Here is a 20,104-nt window from a genome sequence, read left to right as displayed (position 1 = left end):
GCTGGGCTGTGTGACTACAGTGACTGTTTCTGTTTCTTTCTTTGTGGAAAGTTTTGTCGTGAACACCTCCATGGGATATGCTTTGTCGTTTCTTTCGGATTGTTTCATTGTGAAAGGTTCGCCTGGTTAGTTTAGATCAAACATAAGGCAGCCAATTATGAAGTGAGAATTTTAAACTTACGTTCCACGATAACGTGATACGGAAGACAAGCAACATATTCATGATATGACAGAGAGCAAGCACAGAATGATTTGTGGTTAAAAAAAATCAAATCATAATTAATGAAGAGATGCTCTACTTGGAAGTCTATCTTTGCATGAAAAATGAGGGGGGAGCAAAGAATTCAGCTTTTTATTTAAATTAGCTGTCATTTAGTCTTCAATTTAAGAAACATTCTAAACTAAAAGATTCCTGTAATTGGGGGTGTGTGTGTAATTGGGCTGTTGTTTTTATTTTGATTATATATATCGTGGTTTTTATGTTGATCTTTTCTGTGGACAGCCCTGAGACCTCCTGGTATAGCGTGGTATATAAATTCAATAAATAATAATAATAATAATAATAGCTTGATCTTGGCCAATAACAGAATAAACTCGGTAGAAAGGTCCTATAATACATTAAGGTGGGGCAGTGGCTTACAGTCCAGGAGCAAGGAATTTCTTTGTAAGAAATTAACCCAAAATATGGACGTGGTGCATGAATGTCATCGTTAGGGAAGGTGGTTCTCAGCTAATTGGGGAGTCATAGTCTCTTCAGCTAAAACTGACTTTCCAAGGGTATATGACTTCAAATGTACTTGAAAACAATGCTTACTCCATGATTTTAAAAGCAACGGGTACTTACCCTGGGACAACACAACTTGAGCAAGTTTATGGTTTTCCCACAAATGTAGACATCATTAGCAATATGTTTCAAAAACACAGGCACACAGTCTTCTACTTCCTTGGAAATTAAAACGTACCCATGGGTCCAGTAGTGTTTGTCTAGAGAGCCAAAAGGACAGAGAGGTCAGAAAGTGAGTTATATAAAGAGTATTTTGGTGTATTAAGTTTTTAATGCAATAAAAGTGCAACTATTATCTATTTGTTGAACAGAACCCAATGATTTACTTTGCAATCACTATTTCATTTCAAGCAAAATCCACAACTTCATCCAGATGATACACCTTGTGACAGGCATCAGGAATATGGTAATGCTAGTGTCATTGATGTCTACTGACTAGTGTCTTGTGATATTGTTAGCTGTATAACCTCTGCATGAGACTAGAGTGGTAGCTTGGTTTAAGAACAGCTTAGTTTATGAACAACTTGGATTCAGAACGCTGCAAACCCAGAAGTAGGTGTTTTGGTTTGTGAACTTTGCCTTGGAAGCAGAACATGTTCCACTTCCTGTTGAGTGTGTTCCATTTGTAAACTGAGTCCCCTGCTGCTATGGGAAAGTCTTTACTTTAATGCTTTACTTTAAGAACAGACTTCCAGAACAGATTAAGTTCGTAAACCAAGGTACCGCTGTATTTACTTAGCACCAGTTCTAAAAAGGTTTTCTTTGTTTCTCTTTGTTCTTAAGTCCACAAGCCAAGTCCACAAACAAGAGTGCATGTGGTGAAAAGGGAAATAGGCACAATATACATACGTGTTTTGAACAACACACACAGAAACAGCTAAATACCGTATTTTTCGCCCTATAGGACACACTTTTCCCCCTCCAAAAATGAAGGGGAAATGTGTGTGCATCCTATGGGGCGAATGCAGGCTTTCGCTGAAGCCTGGAGAGCGAGAGGGGTCGGTGCGCACCGACCCCTCTCGCTCTCCAGGCTTCAGGAGAGCCCCACCGCCAGCCCCACAAGCTCGGGGGACAGCGGGGAGGCGGAACGCCGCTATCCCGCTGTCCCCCGACTTGGTAAGAAGGCTGGCAGGGGGGAGAAGCCTGCTCCTCCCCGTCGCCAGCCCCACAAACTCGGGGGACAGCAGGGAGGCGCAGCGCGCCATCCCGCTGTCTCCTGACCTGGTTTGGAGGCTGGCGGAGGGCTTCCCCCTCCCCCAGCCCCGCAAGCTCCCAGAGCGATGCCAAAGCTGCACGCAGCTTTGGCATGGCTCTGGGTCCCGTTCTGGGGGCTGGGGGAGGGGGAAGCTCCGCTTTCCCCGCCCCCAGCCCCGCAAGCTCCCAGAGCGATGCCGAAGCTGCATGCAGCTTCGTCATCGCTCTGGATCCCATTCTGGGGGCTGGGGAAGCTCGGGCTTCCCCCTCCCCCAGCCCCGCAAGCTCCCAGTGCACTCTGGGTGCCATTCTGGGGGCTGGGGAAACTCCGCTTTCCCCATCCCAGCCCTGCGCCGGGGGGGGGGGGGGGGAATTTTTTTCCCTTTATTCCCCCCCCCCCAAAAAAAAAATCTAGGTGCGTCCTATGGGCCGGTGCGCCCTATAGGGCGAAAAATACGGTACACAAAGAAAAGAAAAGAAAAGAAACATCGTGTTACTTGTAAAAGAAAGTTAATGCCATCTCCCAGGGGAACGGTAATGGAATAAATCAACCATACCTTTTCCAGTTGTCCATCATAGGCCCTTAAGTCACTAGCCAGAGGAGAAAGCAAGGGAGCCACAGTGATCATGCCTGGATTCAAGGAAGGCAGGAAGTGAGCTAGAGCATCACTGGAGATGCTAGCTTCCAACGCTTTCATTCCTGCCATTCCCTGCTAGCCAAAGGGTAATTTCAAAAGAAAGCAATTCATTTGTAACATACCTCTAAAGCCAAGATAATCCTCATTCACCTGAATCATGAATTCGCCATACACGTCTCTGAATACACCGCTATAAACCCAATCGTGTATAAACCTAAAGGCAAAAGATTGAATGTTGAAAAAGGTGTTTTATAAAAAGGTAAAGGACCCCTGACAGTTAAGTCCAGTCGCAAACGACTCTGGGGTTGCAGTGCTCATCTTGCTTTACGGATTGAGGGAGCCGATGTTTGTCAGCAGACTAAGATGCTTCTGGTGAAAACAGAGCAGCACACGGAAACGCCGTTTACCTTCCCACCACTTTGACAGGCTTTCGAACTGCTAGGTGGGCAGGAGCTGGGACAGAGCTGGGGGAGCGCACCCCATCGTGGGGATTCGAACCGCCAACCTTCCGATCGGCAAGCTGTCGGCTCAGTGGTTTAGACCACAGCACCACCCGCATCCCTGTATTTTATAAACACCCTCTTAAATAAGGGTATGCTGTCCAAACAGAAAACAGATCTGATAAAAATACTACCACTAAAATAACTATTCAGGTCAGATAGCAACTGTAAAGACCTATGGCTAGGTTCAAAACGGTCCCCAAAGAAGATACCTGAATGCTATAACTGCTCAGTTTTTCACTAGTACTGAAAGAGATAGATTAACTATCATGTCAAGCAGAGTCTCATATTAATTGGGATTTCTGCTTTGATACTTGAGGTTTCCATGCAACAACAGCAGCAAGGATACTTGTCGCCAAACATTGGAAAACCCAAGACTTGCCAACACTGGAAGAATGGCAGATGCAACTGATAGACTATATGGAACTAGCAGAAATGACTGGCAGAATCCGAGACCTGGGAGAGGAAGCAGTGGAAGAGGATTGGAAGAAATTTAAGGACTATTTACAAAAATATTGCAAATTGTATGAGTGTTAAGAAGGATGCAAGATTGAAAATAACATGGCACCACTAAGCTAGTTGAAAAGAGTATGAGGACAAGTGAAATTTAAGAAAAGATAAATTTTAGATAAATTTTATGTCTAAATTAAGTATTTAAGTTTTAGATAAAAGTATCTAAAGTTAGGGACACAATATTGGAAAATTACAAAATAAGAATTGAAGCAAGGTGATAAATTGCTGGTTAACGTTTTATAAATCAGGAATGCAGGAACGAGAGATGTGAGGAAGTCCAAAAAGCGAAGAAAATATGGTTATTATCTAATTGATTCTGTTGTGATATGCTTTTTGTATAAGGTGTAAGTGTTTTTTCTTTTTTTCCTTTTTTCCCCTTTATTGTATTAATAAAATCTCAGTGTCTCGATCGTTTTATAAGCATTTAAATAATAATAATATGCCACTGAAATACACAGAGAATTATTTTAATGTGCAGAAAGAAAAAACTTTAAAAAGTCCCAGAACATATTTCAGTAAGCATAGATCATTTTAAGATTTTTGCTACAATCCCATACCCACTGACCAAGGAGTAAGCTCAACTGAAATCAATAGGACCTGAGTATATGCTAACAGGAATGAATTGCTAGCTTTATTTCAGCAAAATAAGACTGTCGCCATTCAGAAATTCTAGCTCCTTTTAAGAACTCACAGGAACGCCATCTATAGGAAATGCATTAGATCATCTTTGTAACAGCACGTCCACAATGCACAATTTTAAACTGAAATACTTACCGTGTATATGGTTCACAGCTTGTTTTTAGTAGGGAGAGAAGAACTGGGTAATGTTCATTGCTGCAGTTATTAAGAGCTTCTTGGTATAGATAGGAAAGTAGTTTCACACCCTGAAATAAATGCATAAACCACTCTTTGAAAGGAAAACCATAAACACACATAGGTACTTCTGATGATGCTTAGCGTCATTGGATAGTTTTATTGCATTGGCAGGACTCAGCTGGAAGTGCTGGTTTGGCTGGAAAAATCCTTAAAGCCTTCTGTTGACTTTTGGAGATACCTTTTTATTAATGCTGAATGAAAGCAGAAATGTGCTCCTCCTAACTATATTTCTTTTAAAACCAATACATTCCGACACGTCTATACAGTGGTGCCCTGCAAGACGAACGCCTCACAAGACGGAAAACCCGCTAGACGAAAGGGTTTTCCGTTTTGGAGGCGCTTCGCAAAACGAATTTCCCTATGGGGTTGCTTCGCAAGACGAAAAAATCTGAGATTGCTTGCTTATGTTTGAATCACACCTAGTCGTTTCATGTTTAAAAATGCACACCACTCGGTTGGCTGTGACTACAAAGACCGAGCAACGGGACTACAAAGAGAAGCACAATCATACTCACTGTTGGAAATGAAGCAGCAGCAGTAGTTCCCTGCGCAGTCACTCCTATGCCGCAGAGTTCAGCTATATACCTTCACAAAACACAACAGCAGCAAATTACACTTGCGTAGTATCTTTAAGAGCATGGAGTGGGAGGAAGACCTGTGGGCCCCCAGATTACAATTTCCATCACTCCTGGCTATTGGCCATGCTGGCTGGAGCTGATAGAAGGTGGAATCTAAGACCCAGAGAGCCACAGATTCCCGTTTAAGAGCCTAAGAACCAGTTTACTGGACCTTCCAGGCTCAAATTCTGTCTCCCCCAGTGGAACTAAATGCTTCTGCGAAGTTCACAAACTATCTGTTTTTCAGTGTTTGGCCCCTGCAGCTGGTGCTGAGATGTATAGCAAGGTAAAAAGATAAAGGACCCTTAGATGGTTAAGTCCAGTCACAGGCGACTATGGGGTTGTGGTGCTCATCTCGCTTTCAGGCCAAGGTAGCCGGCGTTTGTCCACAGACAGCTTTCCGGGTCATGTGGCCAGCATGACTAAACCACTTCTGGCACAACAGAACACTGTGAAAGAAACCAGAGCACACAGAAACTGTGTTTACCTTCCTGCCACAGCGGTACCTATTTATCTACTTGCACTGGCATGCTTTTGAACTGCTAGGCTGGCAGGAGCTGGAACAGAGCAACGGGAGCTTACTCCATCGCAGGGATTCAAACTGCCAACCTTCTGATTGGCAAGCCCAAGAGGCTCAGTGATTTAGACCACGACGCCCCCCACGTCCCTACAGGTGTATAGCAACTCTGCTGGTGAAGGTTCCATTTAGCTATATAGCCTAACAGCTGCCAATAGACCAACATACTTTTGCCTAATCCCTTTTTTAAAAAAGCTACGTAAGCAAGTAGGCAACACCATATCAACACTAACTCTTACCGCACCATCCAAACTGTTCTTAAAAACGTCTTCAATTTCAGCCTCACTGTCTAATTAACGGCCTTGTTTTCAACTCCATCAACTGATTGTTCCGGTTTGTGAATGTTCTTTGGAACCTGAACGTCTGTCGTGGCTTCCAATTGGCTGCAGGAGCATCCTGCAGCCAATCGGTAGCTGCACCTTGGTTCCCTAACATTTTGGAAGTTGAACGGACTTCCAGAACGGATTCCGTTCAACTTCTGAGGTACGACTGTGTACCAATGCTCCAAACTTGGGAAGCTGTTATGGCCACACTACAGCAACTTTATCGTTATTTTTTTTTTTGAAAGTTACAATACAGTTACAATGCAATACATTTTCTATCAATATCTCAGCTTTCCAACACGTGTCAATTTGCCTAGTAAAATACACTTCTGGAACAGTAGCCAGCTCCCCACACATATATATGCAGTACCAGGAAATAAATAATCCAAGTTAAAACAGCAAAAACAGCCCCAAAAAGTGTGAAAACTGGGGGGGGGGGGGGCTGTGAAAAGAGCAGGGAAATCAGCCAGCAATCCCATGAGCCTTTGCACCGACCACTGAGGCCTGTGGAGGGTTGGTATTTGAGAAAGGAGACAATGAGGAAGACTGAGAACCACCAGTGCTGCCATTCATGCCAATCTGGCATATGCTACTTACTGGTTATCAGGAGTTTAGAGGGTGATTATAGGCTTCCCCCCCACTATACACAATTTCACGTATCCAAGGGCTACCCAGGAACAAAAGCCCCATGTAAGTGGAGAGTTGCCTATACAGAAGTTGGAAACCCTGGTTCTAGTGTAAGTAATATAGGTTACTGTGGAAGGGAATAATATATATAAAGAGGTAGGGCATCTGCCTTGCATGCGAAAGGTCGTAGGTTCAATTCCCATCATCTCCAGGTAGAAATAGGAAATCTTCTGCCTGAAAGCCTAGTGAGCCACTGCCAATCAGTGCAGACAATACTGAACTGAGATGGACCAATGGCATGACTCGGTATAAGGCAGCTTCCTATGCCTCTATGGTTACTTAAAATGTCTCGTCTATGAACCCACTGTCTAAATTAACTCACTAAAAGTATTATGCTACGACTATGCTGCATAAGCAGACGGTATAACAGTGAAGGAGACAGAGAACTGATCATCAGATTACAGACGATAGGAGAAGCAGTACAATGCTAGCTAATCTAGTCTGAAATTGCTTTACCAATGTGGACTAAACTACAGCAATGCTATCAGCAGTTCAAAGGGCACGTCTCTTGATTCCTTTGTGGTTTGGATCAAGCATGGAAGATGTCAAGGCTTCCTTTCCATTAACTTTTAATGCCGTGGTATTACCTTAGCTGGCGTCCTAGTTTCCTGAAGAGGAAGCTGATGGTTAGAAGCGTCAGTGTGGAAGGAGTCGACAAAACACACGCTCGGTAGTACTGCAGGTATTTTCTCAGCCCGCTTGTAAATGCCTGGCAGGAGACAAGTGAAAAGAAGATCTGCTATGAAAATTGTTTGTGCACGGCATACATTCAGTGTATGCTTTATAGGAAAGTGGCAACTGGGTGTACTATTCTTGTTGAGCCTCCTTCAGATGCTTAGGATCTGTTGCAAGCCCAATCCACACCCTGTGAGCAGAAGCTCATTTTTAACTTTTTTTCCTAACTTTCTTTTCACTTGCATTCTATGGCTTTTATCTTTTTAATGCTGTAAACCGCTTTGATTTTTTGTATGATTTAGTGGTAAATAAACCAACCCCTAAATAAAAAGCTCAACAACTTCAATCCTAAAAAAAAGGTTAACAGCTATGGTCGCCCCTTTGGTCAGCGCTCACGGCCCTTCACTTCATCAGATCTGGCACTCTTTGAAAAAAGTTTGGACACCACTGAAAGAGTTTGGGTACTCTCCAGAGATCCCCGGGTTCTACTAATAGAAAAGGGTGCTCTGTTCTTCTTTCCCCTTTGCTTCTCCCAAAACTCTGCTCAGGAGTGTTGGGGACCCTACAGTACAGCTTGGGAAGTGAAGCTGTAGGATCCTAGCTGCTTTCATGAACAAGAGGGCGCAATTGGATCTAACCAATAGACATCAGATAAAGTCAGAAATATAGCAGGACATCAAGCTGGATTAGTGATAGCAAAACTGCCAGCATACTACCTGAAAAACAAGTCCTTTTCTGTACGAAGAGTCCAAAACTGGTTGGACAGAGAAGCGGCTCAGTCGTGTGTAATAAGTTCCATATTCAGCAACTTCTGACAGGAGACTGCTCATGCTTTCAGGGGAAGTTCCAGATACATGTAGACCCTGCTTGGCCACAAACAGCACAGCTGCCTACAGGGTTGAAAAAAGAAGGCATCAATGAAAATGTACAGCACACGAAGTAGTTACAAAATTGATACACAAGTCCTCATCATCATAAATTAGAGCTACTAAATAGGTGTACTGTTTTTAAAAATCTTTTTTGGGGGGGTAAGCCTACTATGCAAAACCACTAAGTGATCATTAATAGCTTATCAGCAAATTCAATATTATGGCATAAGGTAAAAAAATAAAAATACACACATGGTAAAATTGTAAAGAAAATTAAATCCATAAAATGAAAATTCACATGGAAACCCTTATTTTCTAGGGAATAGTTCCCAAAACATTCCTTTCTGCACAATGCAAATTGCATTTTATTGCCAGATCTACCATGCCTGGATTGTGTGCTTGGGTCCATACTGGCAGTTAATGTCAGTCTCTTCTTAATCTGGATTTACTGTTATTATTATAATATAGGTATTGGTTTTACTGCATATTTTGTACTATAAACCAGTTTGTGATTTGTATGTGTGTGTTTTTAATGAATACTCTTATGATGGATACAACCCGTATTAGTTTTTACTATCTACTTAGTAACTCTTCATAAGGATACGGGTATATAAGTGATACTTGCAGAGCATCTTAAGTCTTGTTTTCATATACTTTGCAAAATTCAGTAACATGCATCCTCTCTGTGAAATGATGTATGTTACTATAATATTATTTCGGCTGACATAAAATACAAGTGTGCATGCTGGGTCTTAAAAGCAAAGGTTAGAGCTCCTCAGCAGCTATTTACATACTTCTGTATACCTGATTAAATGAGAATGAAGTAGATACCACCCCAATAAGGACATTCAAAACATCTTTAACAAGTTCTGATTCTTTTATTAAAACACGTTGTGGAAGCTGAAGTTTGGTACTGCTGAAAAACTGCAATTCCCCTTCTCGAAGTCTGCAAAATTTGTCAAAGGCTTCTCTGCCAGCTTCAGAAAGGTACGGCTCCTCTTTTTTCCCAGGAGGACTGAGTTTGGGGGGAAAAACAAATAACAATCAAATGTATAAAGTGCCACTCTGAAAAACTTAGGTCTGTAGAAGAGAGATATTCTGAATGGCTTTCATCCAATCCACCATAAAGCCTAGGGTTTTCATGGCCTCTATCAATTCAGATGTTACAGCAAAAAATGTTCATGCAATTCTAGGCTGTATCAACAGAAGTCTAGTGTCCAGATCTACTCTATTCTGCCTTGGCCAGACACCACCTGGGATCCTGTGCAGCACAATTTAAGAAAGATATCAACAAGTCAGTGTGCAGAGGAAGGTGACCAAGATGATAAAGGGTCTGGAAACCAAGCCTAAGAGGATCGGTTGATGGAGTTGGGTACGTTTAGCCTGGATAATGGGAGACTGAGAGGCATCTTCAAATATATGAAGGGCCGTTACATGGAAGATGGAACAATTTTGTTTTCTGCTGCTCGGTGGGTTGGAGAGACCCAAACCAATGGATTCAAAAGACAAGAAAGGAGAATCATTAGGAAGAGTTTTCTGATGGGAAGAGCTGTTTGACAGTGAAACAGTCTCCCTCGAAAGGTGGTGGACTCTACATCCTTAAAGGGTTTTTAGGAAGAGGTTGGACAGCTATCTCTCAAGGTTTCTTTAGCTGTGATTCCTGCACTGCAGGGGGTTGGACTAGATGACCCTCAGGGTCCCTTCCAACTCTACAGTTCTAAGATGATCTCCTTGAATTCACAAAGAAAAAATGAAAGCCTGGGATCCAAAGGCTCACTGCAGCCGATTTTTCATAATGGTAGACCATGGTTCAGAATTACATGCAAAGTCTCCCAATTGTTAGGATCTAAGCAGATCCATGGGAATGCCTAGAGCACATTGGGGGTTTGCCAGATTCCCCTTAGTTAATAGTACAATGGATGCCACTCTAGAGATTCCCCATCTGCCAAGCTCCGTAACTTTTTGGACGATACAACAGGAAGGCCTGAGAAGCTTATGTGGGTATGGCCTTTTGGATCCCAGTTTCCATTCAGCTGCCATTCTCAAGTCCCAGTTTTATTGGGAACGTTAGAGGGGTGGTATTCAACTAAGTTTTAATCAGAAAAGACACAGTGAAATTAATGTAGAAGTTAGGTCTATTCATTTTAATAGGTCTACACTGAGTAAAAACGTAGTTGAATACCACCCTAGGCCTTGAATTTTGCTATTTCAAAAATAATTTTGGAAACTTGTTTCAAATTCACTGACTATTGACTTGATACTAATCACGGCAGCTTCCAACAAAAACAGCTCAACATTCTGAATCTTAAAAGACAAATACGTACCATCCAATCCTTTCCCAACATCTCCGCTTACTAGGTCCATAGGTGAGCACTGCTTCCCAGAGATCAATATCTGGTGTGACACTGGGTTCTGACTGAGAGTCAGGGGTGAGATTGGATGCAGACTGGAATCCCTCATCTTCCGAAGGATCTATACTTTGGGGGACCTATAAAAACATGTACCCAGTCGATTATCTTTCAGCAGTGATTTTCCATAATTGTGACCAAAAGAGTTAACTTCTTAGCCTGCCTCCCTAGTTCCTCAGATCGTTCCTGTTGCATCTCCTCATTAAAAATCATTCCTAGTACAGTGCTGCATATTCTATCTACACCCTGGTGGACCAAGATTAATAGGTTTTTATTTACTCTGAAATAAGTGTGGCAAAGCATGTATTGCCCAACTGCAAGGAGTAACTTGATAAATTAATTCTTACACTTGAGATGGTGCTGCCTCTTTTACTAGGCAGAAGAACTAAAGGGCATAAAGGGCATAGCGAGAAACAATACTGACCATGAATGTGGGTTCAAATCCTTGTTTAGCCATATAATAAGACGTGGTTTCCCTGCCCCCTCTTTAAAATGAGAACACTAATGAGCTATCTTACAAAGCTGTTGCAATATACAGATCATGATCAGATCAAGATACATCATTTGGTAGGATTCAGGAGAGAAATACATGAAGCATTTCCTTAAAAGAAAAATATTGCCTTCTCCCTCCCCCTGCTCCTTAAATTTCAAAAGTTGTTTACAATGATGTATACTGTGGTATACAAGGTGTTGGAGGAAAAGCAAGTGAAAAAGACAACAAAAGCCCTGCTGCACATATAAATCCGACATACAAGATGGTGGCTACAGATTGTACCACTTTGGATTTCAAAAATAATGTGACATGTGGAAACTACTATTTGCAAAAGAGCTGAATGGGTCAAAATGATGCAAGTGCTCTCAGATCCACAAGCAAGAGAGAAAGAGAAACACCAGGTAGACTGTGGTAAACTTGCCCCCAGCCACTCGCCCCTCCCTCACCTGTCTTTGCTCTCCGGCCAGACCAGGTTTCTTGAGCAGGGCTGGCGGGCGCGTTTACGTTTTACAGAAACAAGACCAAATAGACCCGGTAGGGCTGCCACCACTCCCTCTGTTCCGGGGAACCCAGAGCCACAACCCAGGGAGAAGGCTGTGCCCCGTTGTTGTTGGTTATCCCCACTCCACAAGTTGTATCTACAGACTTGCAGACAGAAATTCTACGGTAGAGCGCAACCAAGCGTAAGGCTAGGAATTAGCCCCCCCCCCCCGAAAGGCACACAAACCAAACAGTTTCTTCTTTAAAATTTATTTTAAAAGAACATAAGAAAACATGCTAAAATAGCAGGCACTTCTTTAGCAAGTTACAAGCAAGAAAATAAGAACATTATGAAGTCTAACTGACTTACATTCTCACGACTAAGACACAGATAGAATAGTTAAAGTCCTTTCAATGTTCCGCATTCAGAGGCTTTCGCAATTCTCCATCACAAAGGACGAAAGGATGGCTACTTAGTTGGAACATCAGCAGCTGGGCGATTTGCGGATTGCAGAGCGCACTTTCTCAGCCATTCCCAAGATCTTTTATCCCCAATTTGCACATAGCATCGGAACCCCCGAAACCAATCATAACTCCTGATTATTTTTAAATTCTCCAATGACCGGCTTGTGGGCTAATCAATCTAACTTCTGGCAGCTGGACTCATTAAGAACCCAGAGCCTAAATCAAAGGAGTTCCTCCCTTCCCGTGGAGCTTATGCAGACACACATTCCCAGGCAATCAAGGCCAGATAACATCACTGAGGGAATGCACATAACTTCGGACCCAGGTGTCAAAGCTTTCATTAAATCAGGGGTTTCCTTTCCCATAGTAAACCTCTCACACCCTGGAAGCCTGTTAATCTAAGGTTAAAGGGACAAGACTTATTTCCCATGGTTCTTGTGGCTTGTTGGTTACCCAGAAGGCCTCACTCTTGTTGCTTGACCAAGGAACAGCTTCCAAACAAACAAACACTAACTTTACTACATAGACAATAAAAGGAAGACGCAAGGAAATTACCGTATTTTTCGCTCTATAACACGCACCTGACCATAACACGCACATAGTTTTTAGAGGAGGAAAACAAGAAAAAAATATTCTAAACGAAACAGTGGATATATGATTTTTGTGGTTCATGCTGTGGCCACAGACATGTGATCTGACTGTGAGTTTGGGGTAGCCCAATGCAAAAATCCTGAGGATCCATGTGGATCCATGCTTTGTAACCACGTTTTTGCGCCATTGCGGCCCCATGAAACAGTGGGTGTGTGTGTTTTTTGGTGCAGGCTGTAGCCATGGATATGCTATGTGATCTGATGGTGAATTTGGGGTGACCTAGTGCAAAAATCCTGAGGATCCATGTGGATCCGTGCTTTGTAACCATGTTTTAAGTGGGGAGGGAAGGAAAAGAACTCAAGGGACAAGGAGCACGCGTGGGGGGTATTAGAGAAGGATGCTGCTGATAATGCAGGAGAGGCTCCTCTCCGGCTTTGCTCCTTTAGAACAAGCAGGCTCTGCGTCTCTCCCTCCTCCCCGGCAAGGAAACCATGATAGTAACCACTCTGAGACAAATCAAGAAAAATTGCGACCAACACTCTCCCCCAACAAGCGCAGTGAGGTCAAGACACACACACACACGCAGAGAGGGAACTGGCCCTAAAGTCGCAGGGCGCTGGGGGAGTGAACGGGAAGCAGAAGGAGCCCTCACACACAGTGTCAATTCTAAAGTCGGAGGGACAGTGCAGGGAGAGTGAACGGGAAGCAGGAGGAGGAGAAGGAGCCCTCTCTCACACACACAGACACACAGTGTCAATTCTAAAGTTGGAGGGAGAGCGCAGGGGCGCAGGGAGAGCGAAGGGGAAGCAGGAGGAGGAGAACGATAGCTCAAGCACACGCACACACAGCCCCTACAGTGGCTAATCCAAAATCGGACAGCAAAAAACTTCAGGCAGGGACAGAGAGTACGGGGTTGTTTTAAAGCAGCCAACCCCGCTCTGCTTCTCTCCCTCCTCCCGGCTAGGCTGGCTGAAAAGCTTCGCTGCTACTTAGCAGATCAGTGGGGAGGAGAGAGGAACATAGAGGACAGAGTTGTTTTAAAGCAGCCAAGCCCGCTCTGCTTCTCTCCCTCCTCCCCAGCTCGGCTCGCTGACAGGAGCCGCTTACACCTGCTTTGCTGTTTCAAAGCAAGCCACAGACTGCTCACAACTGCAGCAGATTCCCCCGCCATCTGTAGGCATTCGCTCCATAACACGCACAGACATTTCCCCTTACTTTCTAGGAGGAAAAATCTGCGTGTTATGGAGCGAAATTTACGGTATTAACAAAGAATTTTGCTCGTGAGCGTCTAACTGAAAACAACAGCATTGATGAAGAAGATGCCACAATTTATTACAACTTGCATGCTCAAACAAATATCTATGCTAAATATAAATAAAATAAGGGTCACCCAAAATGTTCCATACCTTGATTGCAAGTCCAGACAAATCTGCACTGTCAGGCACTGGTGGAAAATCCAACTTGATGTCCATGTCATATGTACGACTGTGAATAAGAGCCCCAAAGAGCGAGACACGGGTTTCTCTCTCAAACTTGTCGCTGACTGAGCAGCTTTGTGAAAATAATTCCACAGTAGGAAGACCTGTGCCAGGTGCTGCCTCCATGATCTGCAGTGTCTTTTGAACTGTATCACTAAACTGATGTTCCTCATTTGCAATTAATGCCTGCATATCAGCTTCAAACACACTAACATCATAATAATCGTAACCTTGGTATTTTACATTTCTTCCAACATATTTGTTGTTTGCAAAGTAGTCTTTCTTGGGTGGTAAGCACTGAGGTGGTCCAGTTCCTGCAAGCTGAACCAGAAGATCCAGAACAGAAGTAATTTCAGTAAATGGTAAACAGGTAGACCTTTCCAAATCATCTACAAGCTCCTCCAGCCGGTCAGCTTCCTTCCCCATTCCAGCAACTCTCAAGTTGAAAGATAGCATTAGAATTCTGTTTTTCACTGGAAGTCTAGAAACATCTGACTGTGCCTTCTGGGTCTCATCCACAAAAAGGGTGGAAAACAAAGCATTATACGCAATTTTCTTGAGGCTTTTACTGGATCCTTTTTTGCTGTTCTTTTCCCTGCCCAAATGGACCTTCTTCGACAAACCTGCTATGTGGGCCTCACACAAATCACCAAACAGCTTTGTAATACTCTCCATGGCAGCAGCAGTTAACTGGATATCCTCTTTAAGTCAAGATCGTGTATAACCAGTACTAAGAATCTGCTGGGGATCCATTACGCTGCTTGGAAAAGCAAAAGGAGAATAATTAATGATCTTCTCCCTACTGAAATAGAGTTTCAATTACTTTATTAATGCAACATCCTTATGAACTGTGTATTAAAGGTCTAGATCCCAATTGGCTAAGTACTGTGGGACCCCTGTTCTTCAAAAACCAAGCCATGGACCCTCTACATTTCAAAATTTTGGTATCTCTACGATATTTTTGATATTTGAATGGAGCCATGAACCCCCAACAACCATACCTATATCTATACCCTGATAACCATACCTACATTTATATGGGCACCTACGGAGATAATCCATTTCAAAAGCAACGGTACCCAAATGAATTGTCATGAAAGAAATGGGTGGGGGAGAAGTTTGTCCTCCTCACTCACAGTACCATATTATTATTATTATTATTATTATTATTATTATTATTATTATTATTCCATTTCTATACTGCTTTATATTTTTAAGAAAAACCTCAAAGCAGTTTACAGCACATTAAAACATCAATAAAAACAATCCAGAACTAAACATTACTGAAGAAAGTAAAAAATACAGCAATACCTAACACAGTGGAATGGCAAATCTTAATGTAGAATACCTGCAGCTAGCAAAGGCGACAGGAAGGATAAGAGGCCAAACAAAACAAATAGTCTATAAGGATGGAGAATTTTTAAAGAATACTTTAAAAATTATGGTATAAAAGCAAACTTCTTAGCAGAATTAGACTGAACCTTGCCTTGTATAAATATAAGTTTGTAGGGACATTAACAGAAGCTATGTAAGAAATATGTAACTGTGCGGTATAAAATAATCAACAGATAAAGTCCAGCGAGAGTAATTGGAAGTCATTTTTAATTTCTTGTTTCACAATTGTTCACATCATTGGGAGTACAAATGATGTTAGTTATAAGAATTGTGTTGTTTCATATATTGCTATTGTCTGTTTGTCAATTTATAGTTTGTTTCTTTGTTTGACTGTATGTTTGCTGGTTGGTTGGTTTGCTTTCCTGGCATAAATGTATCTATTTTAAAACAACGAATATATATATATTAAAAGTCAAATATAAAGTATACAGTCAAAGCAACATAGGGGCTCCGTGTGTGTGTGTGTCCCCGAAAAAAGCTGCCTCCTTTTGGTCTCCATCCTTCATATTACCAAAGTGAGCCCCTGCCCCCCCCCAACAGACCCTACTTTTTTTAAAAAAAAAGGGGGGACAGTTAATGGGGCTTAAAAGGAGCCAGGGCTCACTAGGATGTAACACCAGGGCTCCCATTCAGCCAGTGCTGAGTGCCAACCCTGCACCACCCTGAGAGGCCCCCATACCACCTAGAACGAAGAAGGCGGGAAGAGCTTCTAGGGTCGAGACTCGGGCGCTTCCCACTCCATAACGCCTGGCGCACCCGCTTCCCCCCCCCTTCACGGTATCCATGGCAACGCCCCATACCGAACAGGCCTCACGTCGCTCCGGGGTGTTTCACGGCGACGCGAACCGCCCGCCCGCCCAGTATTTGCCTCTCTTCAGCCCATCCCCGCTGAAGGGCGGCGCGAAAAACGGGCGCCCCGCCGAGTTCTCAGCGCTGCCGCCGCCACCGTGATGGGAAAACGCGCTCCTCAGAGAGTCGCGGCCTTGTGACATCACAGGGGAGCGACGAAGGCGGGAATGCGGGGTTTTTAGATCGCTGAGGCCTTGCTGCCTGAGGGGAAAGAAAAGGGGGCGGGGCTAAGCAAGAGCCCGGGCGCGGATTCCTCCCTGGAAACGCAGCGGCGGGCGGGTTTGTTGTGGTTGTCGGCGTGTGGAGAAGACGCAATGCGCATGCTCAGGGCGGGGCATGGCCCTTAGTGCTTCCAGACCACGGGAAGTAACTTCCAGGGCTGCTGGAGCTAAAAGAGGCGCGCGCCCTAAGCAAATGCCTAGAAAGCAATAAACTCCTTTCCTACGCTAGCGCTTTCTAGCACGCAGGAAAGGTGTCATCAGGGTCTCCCAAATTTGGGTCTCCAGTTGTTGTTGGACTACAACTCCCATCATCCCTAGCTAGCAGGACCAGTAGTCAGGGATGATGGGAATTGTAGTCCTCAAACAGCTGGAAGGCTGATACAGTACATTATACGGTAATTCAGGGAACAATGGCAGGGGAAGAATGCACTATGCTCCTAATGAAAATCAAGTGGATTTTTTTTGATAAAGTGTTTAACGAAATGGAGGATATTCAAAAGGAGATTTCAATATGGTATTAGATAAACAACTGGATAAGTCAAATCCTACGCCAGAGGAAATACGTAGTAACATTCCAGGATTAGCTAAAGTTATGAAAAGGAAAGAGATGAAAGATGTTTGGAGAGTGATGAGGGGAGAAGAGAAGAATTTCCCCACCACCACCAGTGCATAAGCCCTACTCAAGGATCAATTACATCTTCGTTTCAAAAAACATAGTATCTAAAATAACAAATACGGATATTGGAATAATAAAGGTAACCGGTAAGGGGTTCATATCCTCTGATCTGAAAACCCAGGTCCTTAGTTCCAGATGGTAGGAGTAGGTGGGCTCATTATTGGGAGTTTTCCTGTATAGAATTTGTTAAGTTGTGGGTTGACATAGCCGACGACCAGCGATTTCTCCAAATAGCTCTTTATTTCGTAAGCTGGAATAGAACTGACTGCAAACAGCTCAGCCAGCCTGCTTTTATAGGCAGCCGGCTGTCAACATTGTAACAACAACAGCCCAGAGTTCCCGCCTAAAATAACTGACGCGGACCTGAGGGAAAACTATCTACAGACCTGAGTGAAAACTATATACAGTATCCCCCTGCTGGCCCAGGGTGAAACTTCACTACATAACACCCCTCCCCACCGAGATAAGGCGTTAGTTACAATCGTAATGGTTTCCTTATATACAGCACTACGCGTAATGGTTCAATTAGGCACAAAAGCATATTGGTTACATTTCCCATACTTAGACCAACAGTGATACATGTCCAACAACATAGTCCTTTAAATAAGTTGGGCGCTTGGAAACTCTGCCAGACCGCCGGGGACTGGTAGCCAAGTCCGGAGAGCCACACAGTTCTTGCTGAGGCTGTGGTGCGACCCTGGGTGGCGTTGGAACCAAATCCCCTGGATCCGCTGCTGTGGGTGGAGCCTCCGCAAGTGGAGTGGTCTGAGTCTGTGGTAAGTCTGGCAGACCCTCTGAAGCGGCTTGGTTCGGCTCCACGCTGGCAGTTTGCGAGGGAGGTGTAGGTGGGGCCTCACCATCTGTACGTGTCTCTTCTGGAGCCGCAAGCGCAGTTGGGGGCACCTCGGTAGTGTCCAAGTCCCCAACCCTGCGCCTAAGCTGGTCTATGTGCCGTCGCCACAAGCGTCCGTCTTCGAGTGCCACCTGGTACGAGCGAGGTCCAGTGACTCCCACTACTGTGGCTGGCACCCAAGGAATGTCCCCCACATAGTTCCGGGCAAAGACCTGGTTTCCTGGGACAAATGACCGTGGCGTGTTGGCACAGCCTGGGGGTTCAGCCACGGCAAAGTCCGGGTGTAGCCGGTCGAGCGGTGACCTGAGGCGGAGGCCCATAAGCAGTTCAGCAGGACTCCTCCCTGTGGCCGCATGAGGGGTGATGTGTTGCACGAACAAGTATTCGGCGACCCGCTCATGCCAGTCTCCCTGGTCCAGGCGCGCCAGTGCCTCTTTTGCCGAGCGCACCATTCTTTCCGCTTGCCCGTTGCTGGATGGATGAAAGGGTGCCGTTAGGGCATGGCGGATGCCCAGTCCCAAAAGATACCGCTCAAACGTTCCTGACGTGAACTGTGGTCCATTGTCAGAGACAAGGACATCAGGACACCCATGCGTTGCAAACAGGCCTTGCAGCACCCGGATGACAGCTTCGGTAGTGGTGGAGGGCATCAGGGCGACCTCCAGCCATTTGGAATAGGCGTCCACCACTACCATAAAGGTCCGGCCGTGAAAGGGGCCAGCCAGATCAATGTGCACCCTCGACCAGGGTGTCTTTGGCATCTCCCAGGTGTGTCCCTTAGCTGCCGGTGGTGCAGGCCTCGACTCTTGGCACGCTTGACAGGCGGACACCCAGGCAGTGATGGCATCGTCCATATTAGGCCACCAGACGTAACACCGAGCCAACGCCTTCATTTTGACAATTCCCGGGTGGCCAACGTGCAGAGCCTCCAGGACGCGGTGACGGAGTCCCTGGGGAATCACGACGCGGTCTCCCCACAGCAGACAGCCGCGATGAGCTGAGAGTTCATGTTGTCTGGTTGCGAAGGGCTGGAACTCCGATGCAAAAGGCCCTTGTGGCCACCCCCTCCACACCCAGTTGAGCACCCAGCTGATGGTGCGATCCTGGGCAGCCGCGGAGGCCACAGTGGCAGCTGATACAGGCGCTGCCGGAAGATCCTCAATCAGAAGGAGCGATGAAGCTGGAGCCGGGTCTTCCACAAATGCTGGAAGAGGGCAACGGCTGAGGGCGTCGGCATGGCCCATCGATTTCCCCGGGCGATGGATGAGCCGGTAGTGGTAGGCAGCCAGGAAAACAGTCCATCGCAGCATGCGTGGCGAGAGGACCAGTGGAGTTGGACGATCACCGGCGAGGAGGCCCAGGAGTGGCTTGTGGTCAGTGATGAGGTCAAAAGTCCTGCCATAGAGGTATTCACGGAACCTCTTCACTCCAGCCACAAGTGCCAATGCCTCCTTGTCGAGCTGGCTGTAATTCCGTTCCGTCGGAGATAGTGTCCTGGAAAAGTAGGCGAGTGGTGCTTCTCTTCCATCTGGAAAACGGTGACTAAGGACAGCACCGATGCCAAAAGGTGAGGCGTCGCAGGCAAGGATCAGCGGCCTGGATTCACTGTACTGTACCAGCACACTGTCTGATGAAAGGAGAGCCTTGACCGCGTTGAAGGCCGCCGTCTCCCGATGACCCCAGGCCCAAGGCGTCTTTGTACTAAGGAGTCGGTGAAGAGGCTCAGCCACTGTGGCTTTGTGGGGCAGGAACATGTTATAAAAGTTCAGCAGCCCCAGGAATGCCTGCAACTCCGTCTTGTTCTTTGGGGTGGGGGCCTGCTGGATAGCGCGGATCTTGGATGTGGTCGGGTGAAGGCCGGAGGCATCGATAAGATAGCCCAGGAACTCTACCTGTGGAACGGCGATCTGGCACTTCTCCCTCTTTACCTTGAGCCCGGCCT

General features: G+C 45.1%; 1 protein-coding gene across 2 annotated transcripts in view; it reads right to left on the bottom strand.

Annotated features, from left to right (window-relative positions):
• The window catches only part of TUBGCP6 (tubulin gamma complex component 6), a 33,113-nt gene extending 16,478 nt beyond the window's left edge, over window positions 1-16,635 (bottom strand). The window contains exons 1-10 of one of the 2 annotated variants that reach the window (XM_083698904.1): window positions 16,364-16,635; window positions 14,097-14,928; window positions 10,578-10,741; window positions 9,058-9,268; window positions 8,101-8,274; window positions 7,297-7,418; window positions 5,021-5,090; window positions 4,404-4,513; window positions 2,739-2,830; window positions 845-984 (exon numbers count right to left, since the gene is read on the bottom strand). In XM_083698904.1, coding sequence (XP_083555030.1) covers window positions 845-984; window positions 2,739-2,830; window positions 4,404-4,513; window positions 5,021-5,090; window positions 7,297-7,418; window positions 8,101-8,274; window positions 9,058-9,268; window positions 10,578-10,741; window positions 14,097-14,843 — 1,830 coding nt within the window. In that variant the 5' untranslated portion in view covers window positions 14,844-14,928; window positions 16,364-16,635. The remainder of the gene's footprint in view (window positions 1-844; window positions 985-2,738; window positions 2,831-4,403; window positions 4,514-5,020; window positions 5,091-7,296; window positions 7,419-8,100; window positions 8,275-9,057; window positions 9,269-10,577; window positions 10,742-14,096; window positions 14,929-16,363) is intronic. The other variant, XM_083698903.1, reaches the window with a different exon arrangement.
• Between the last annotated feature and the right edge of the window lie 3,469 nt (window positions 16,636-20,104).

This window comes from Podarcis gaigeae (genome assembly GCF_964106915.1).
Source record: "Podarcis gaigeae genome assembly, chromosome: 10".
NCBI classification, from domain to species: domain Eukaryota; kingdom Metazoa; phylum Chordata; class Lepidosauria; order Squamata; family Lacertidae; genus Podarcis; species Podarcis gaigeae.
This window is presented reverse-complemented; position numbering and strand designations above follow the sequence as displayed.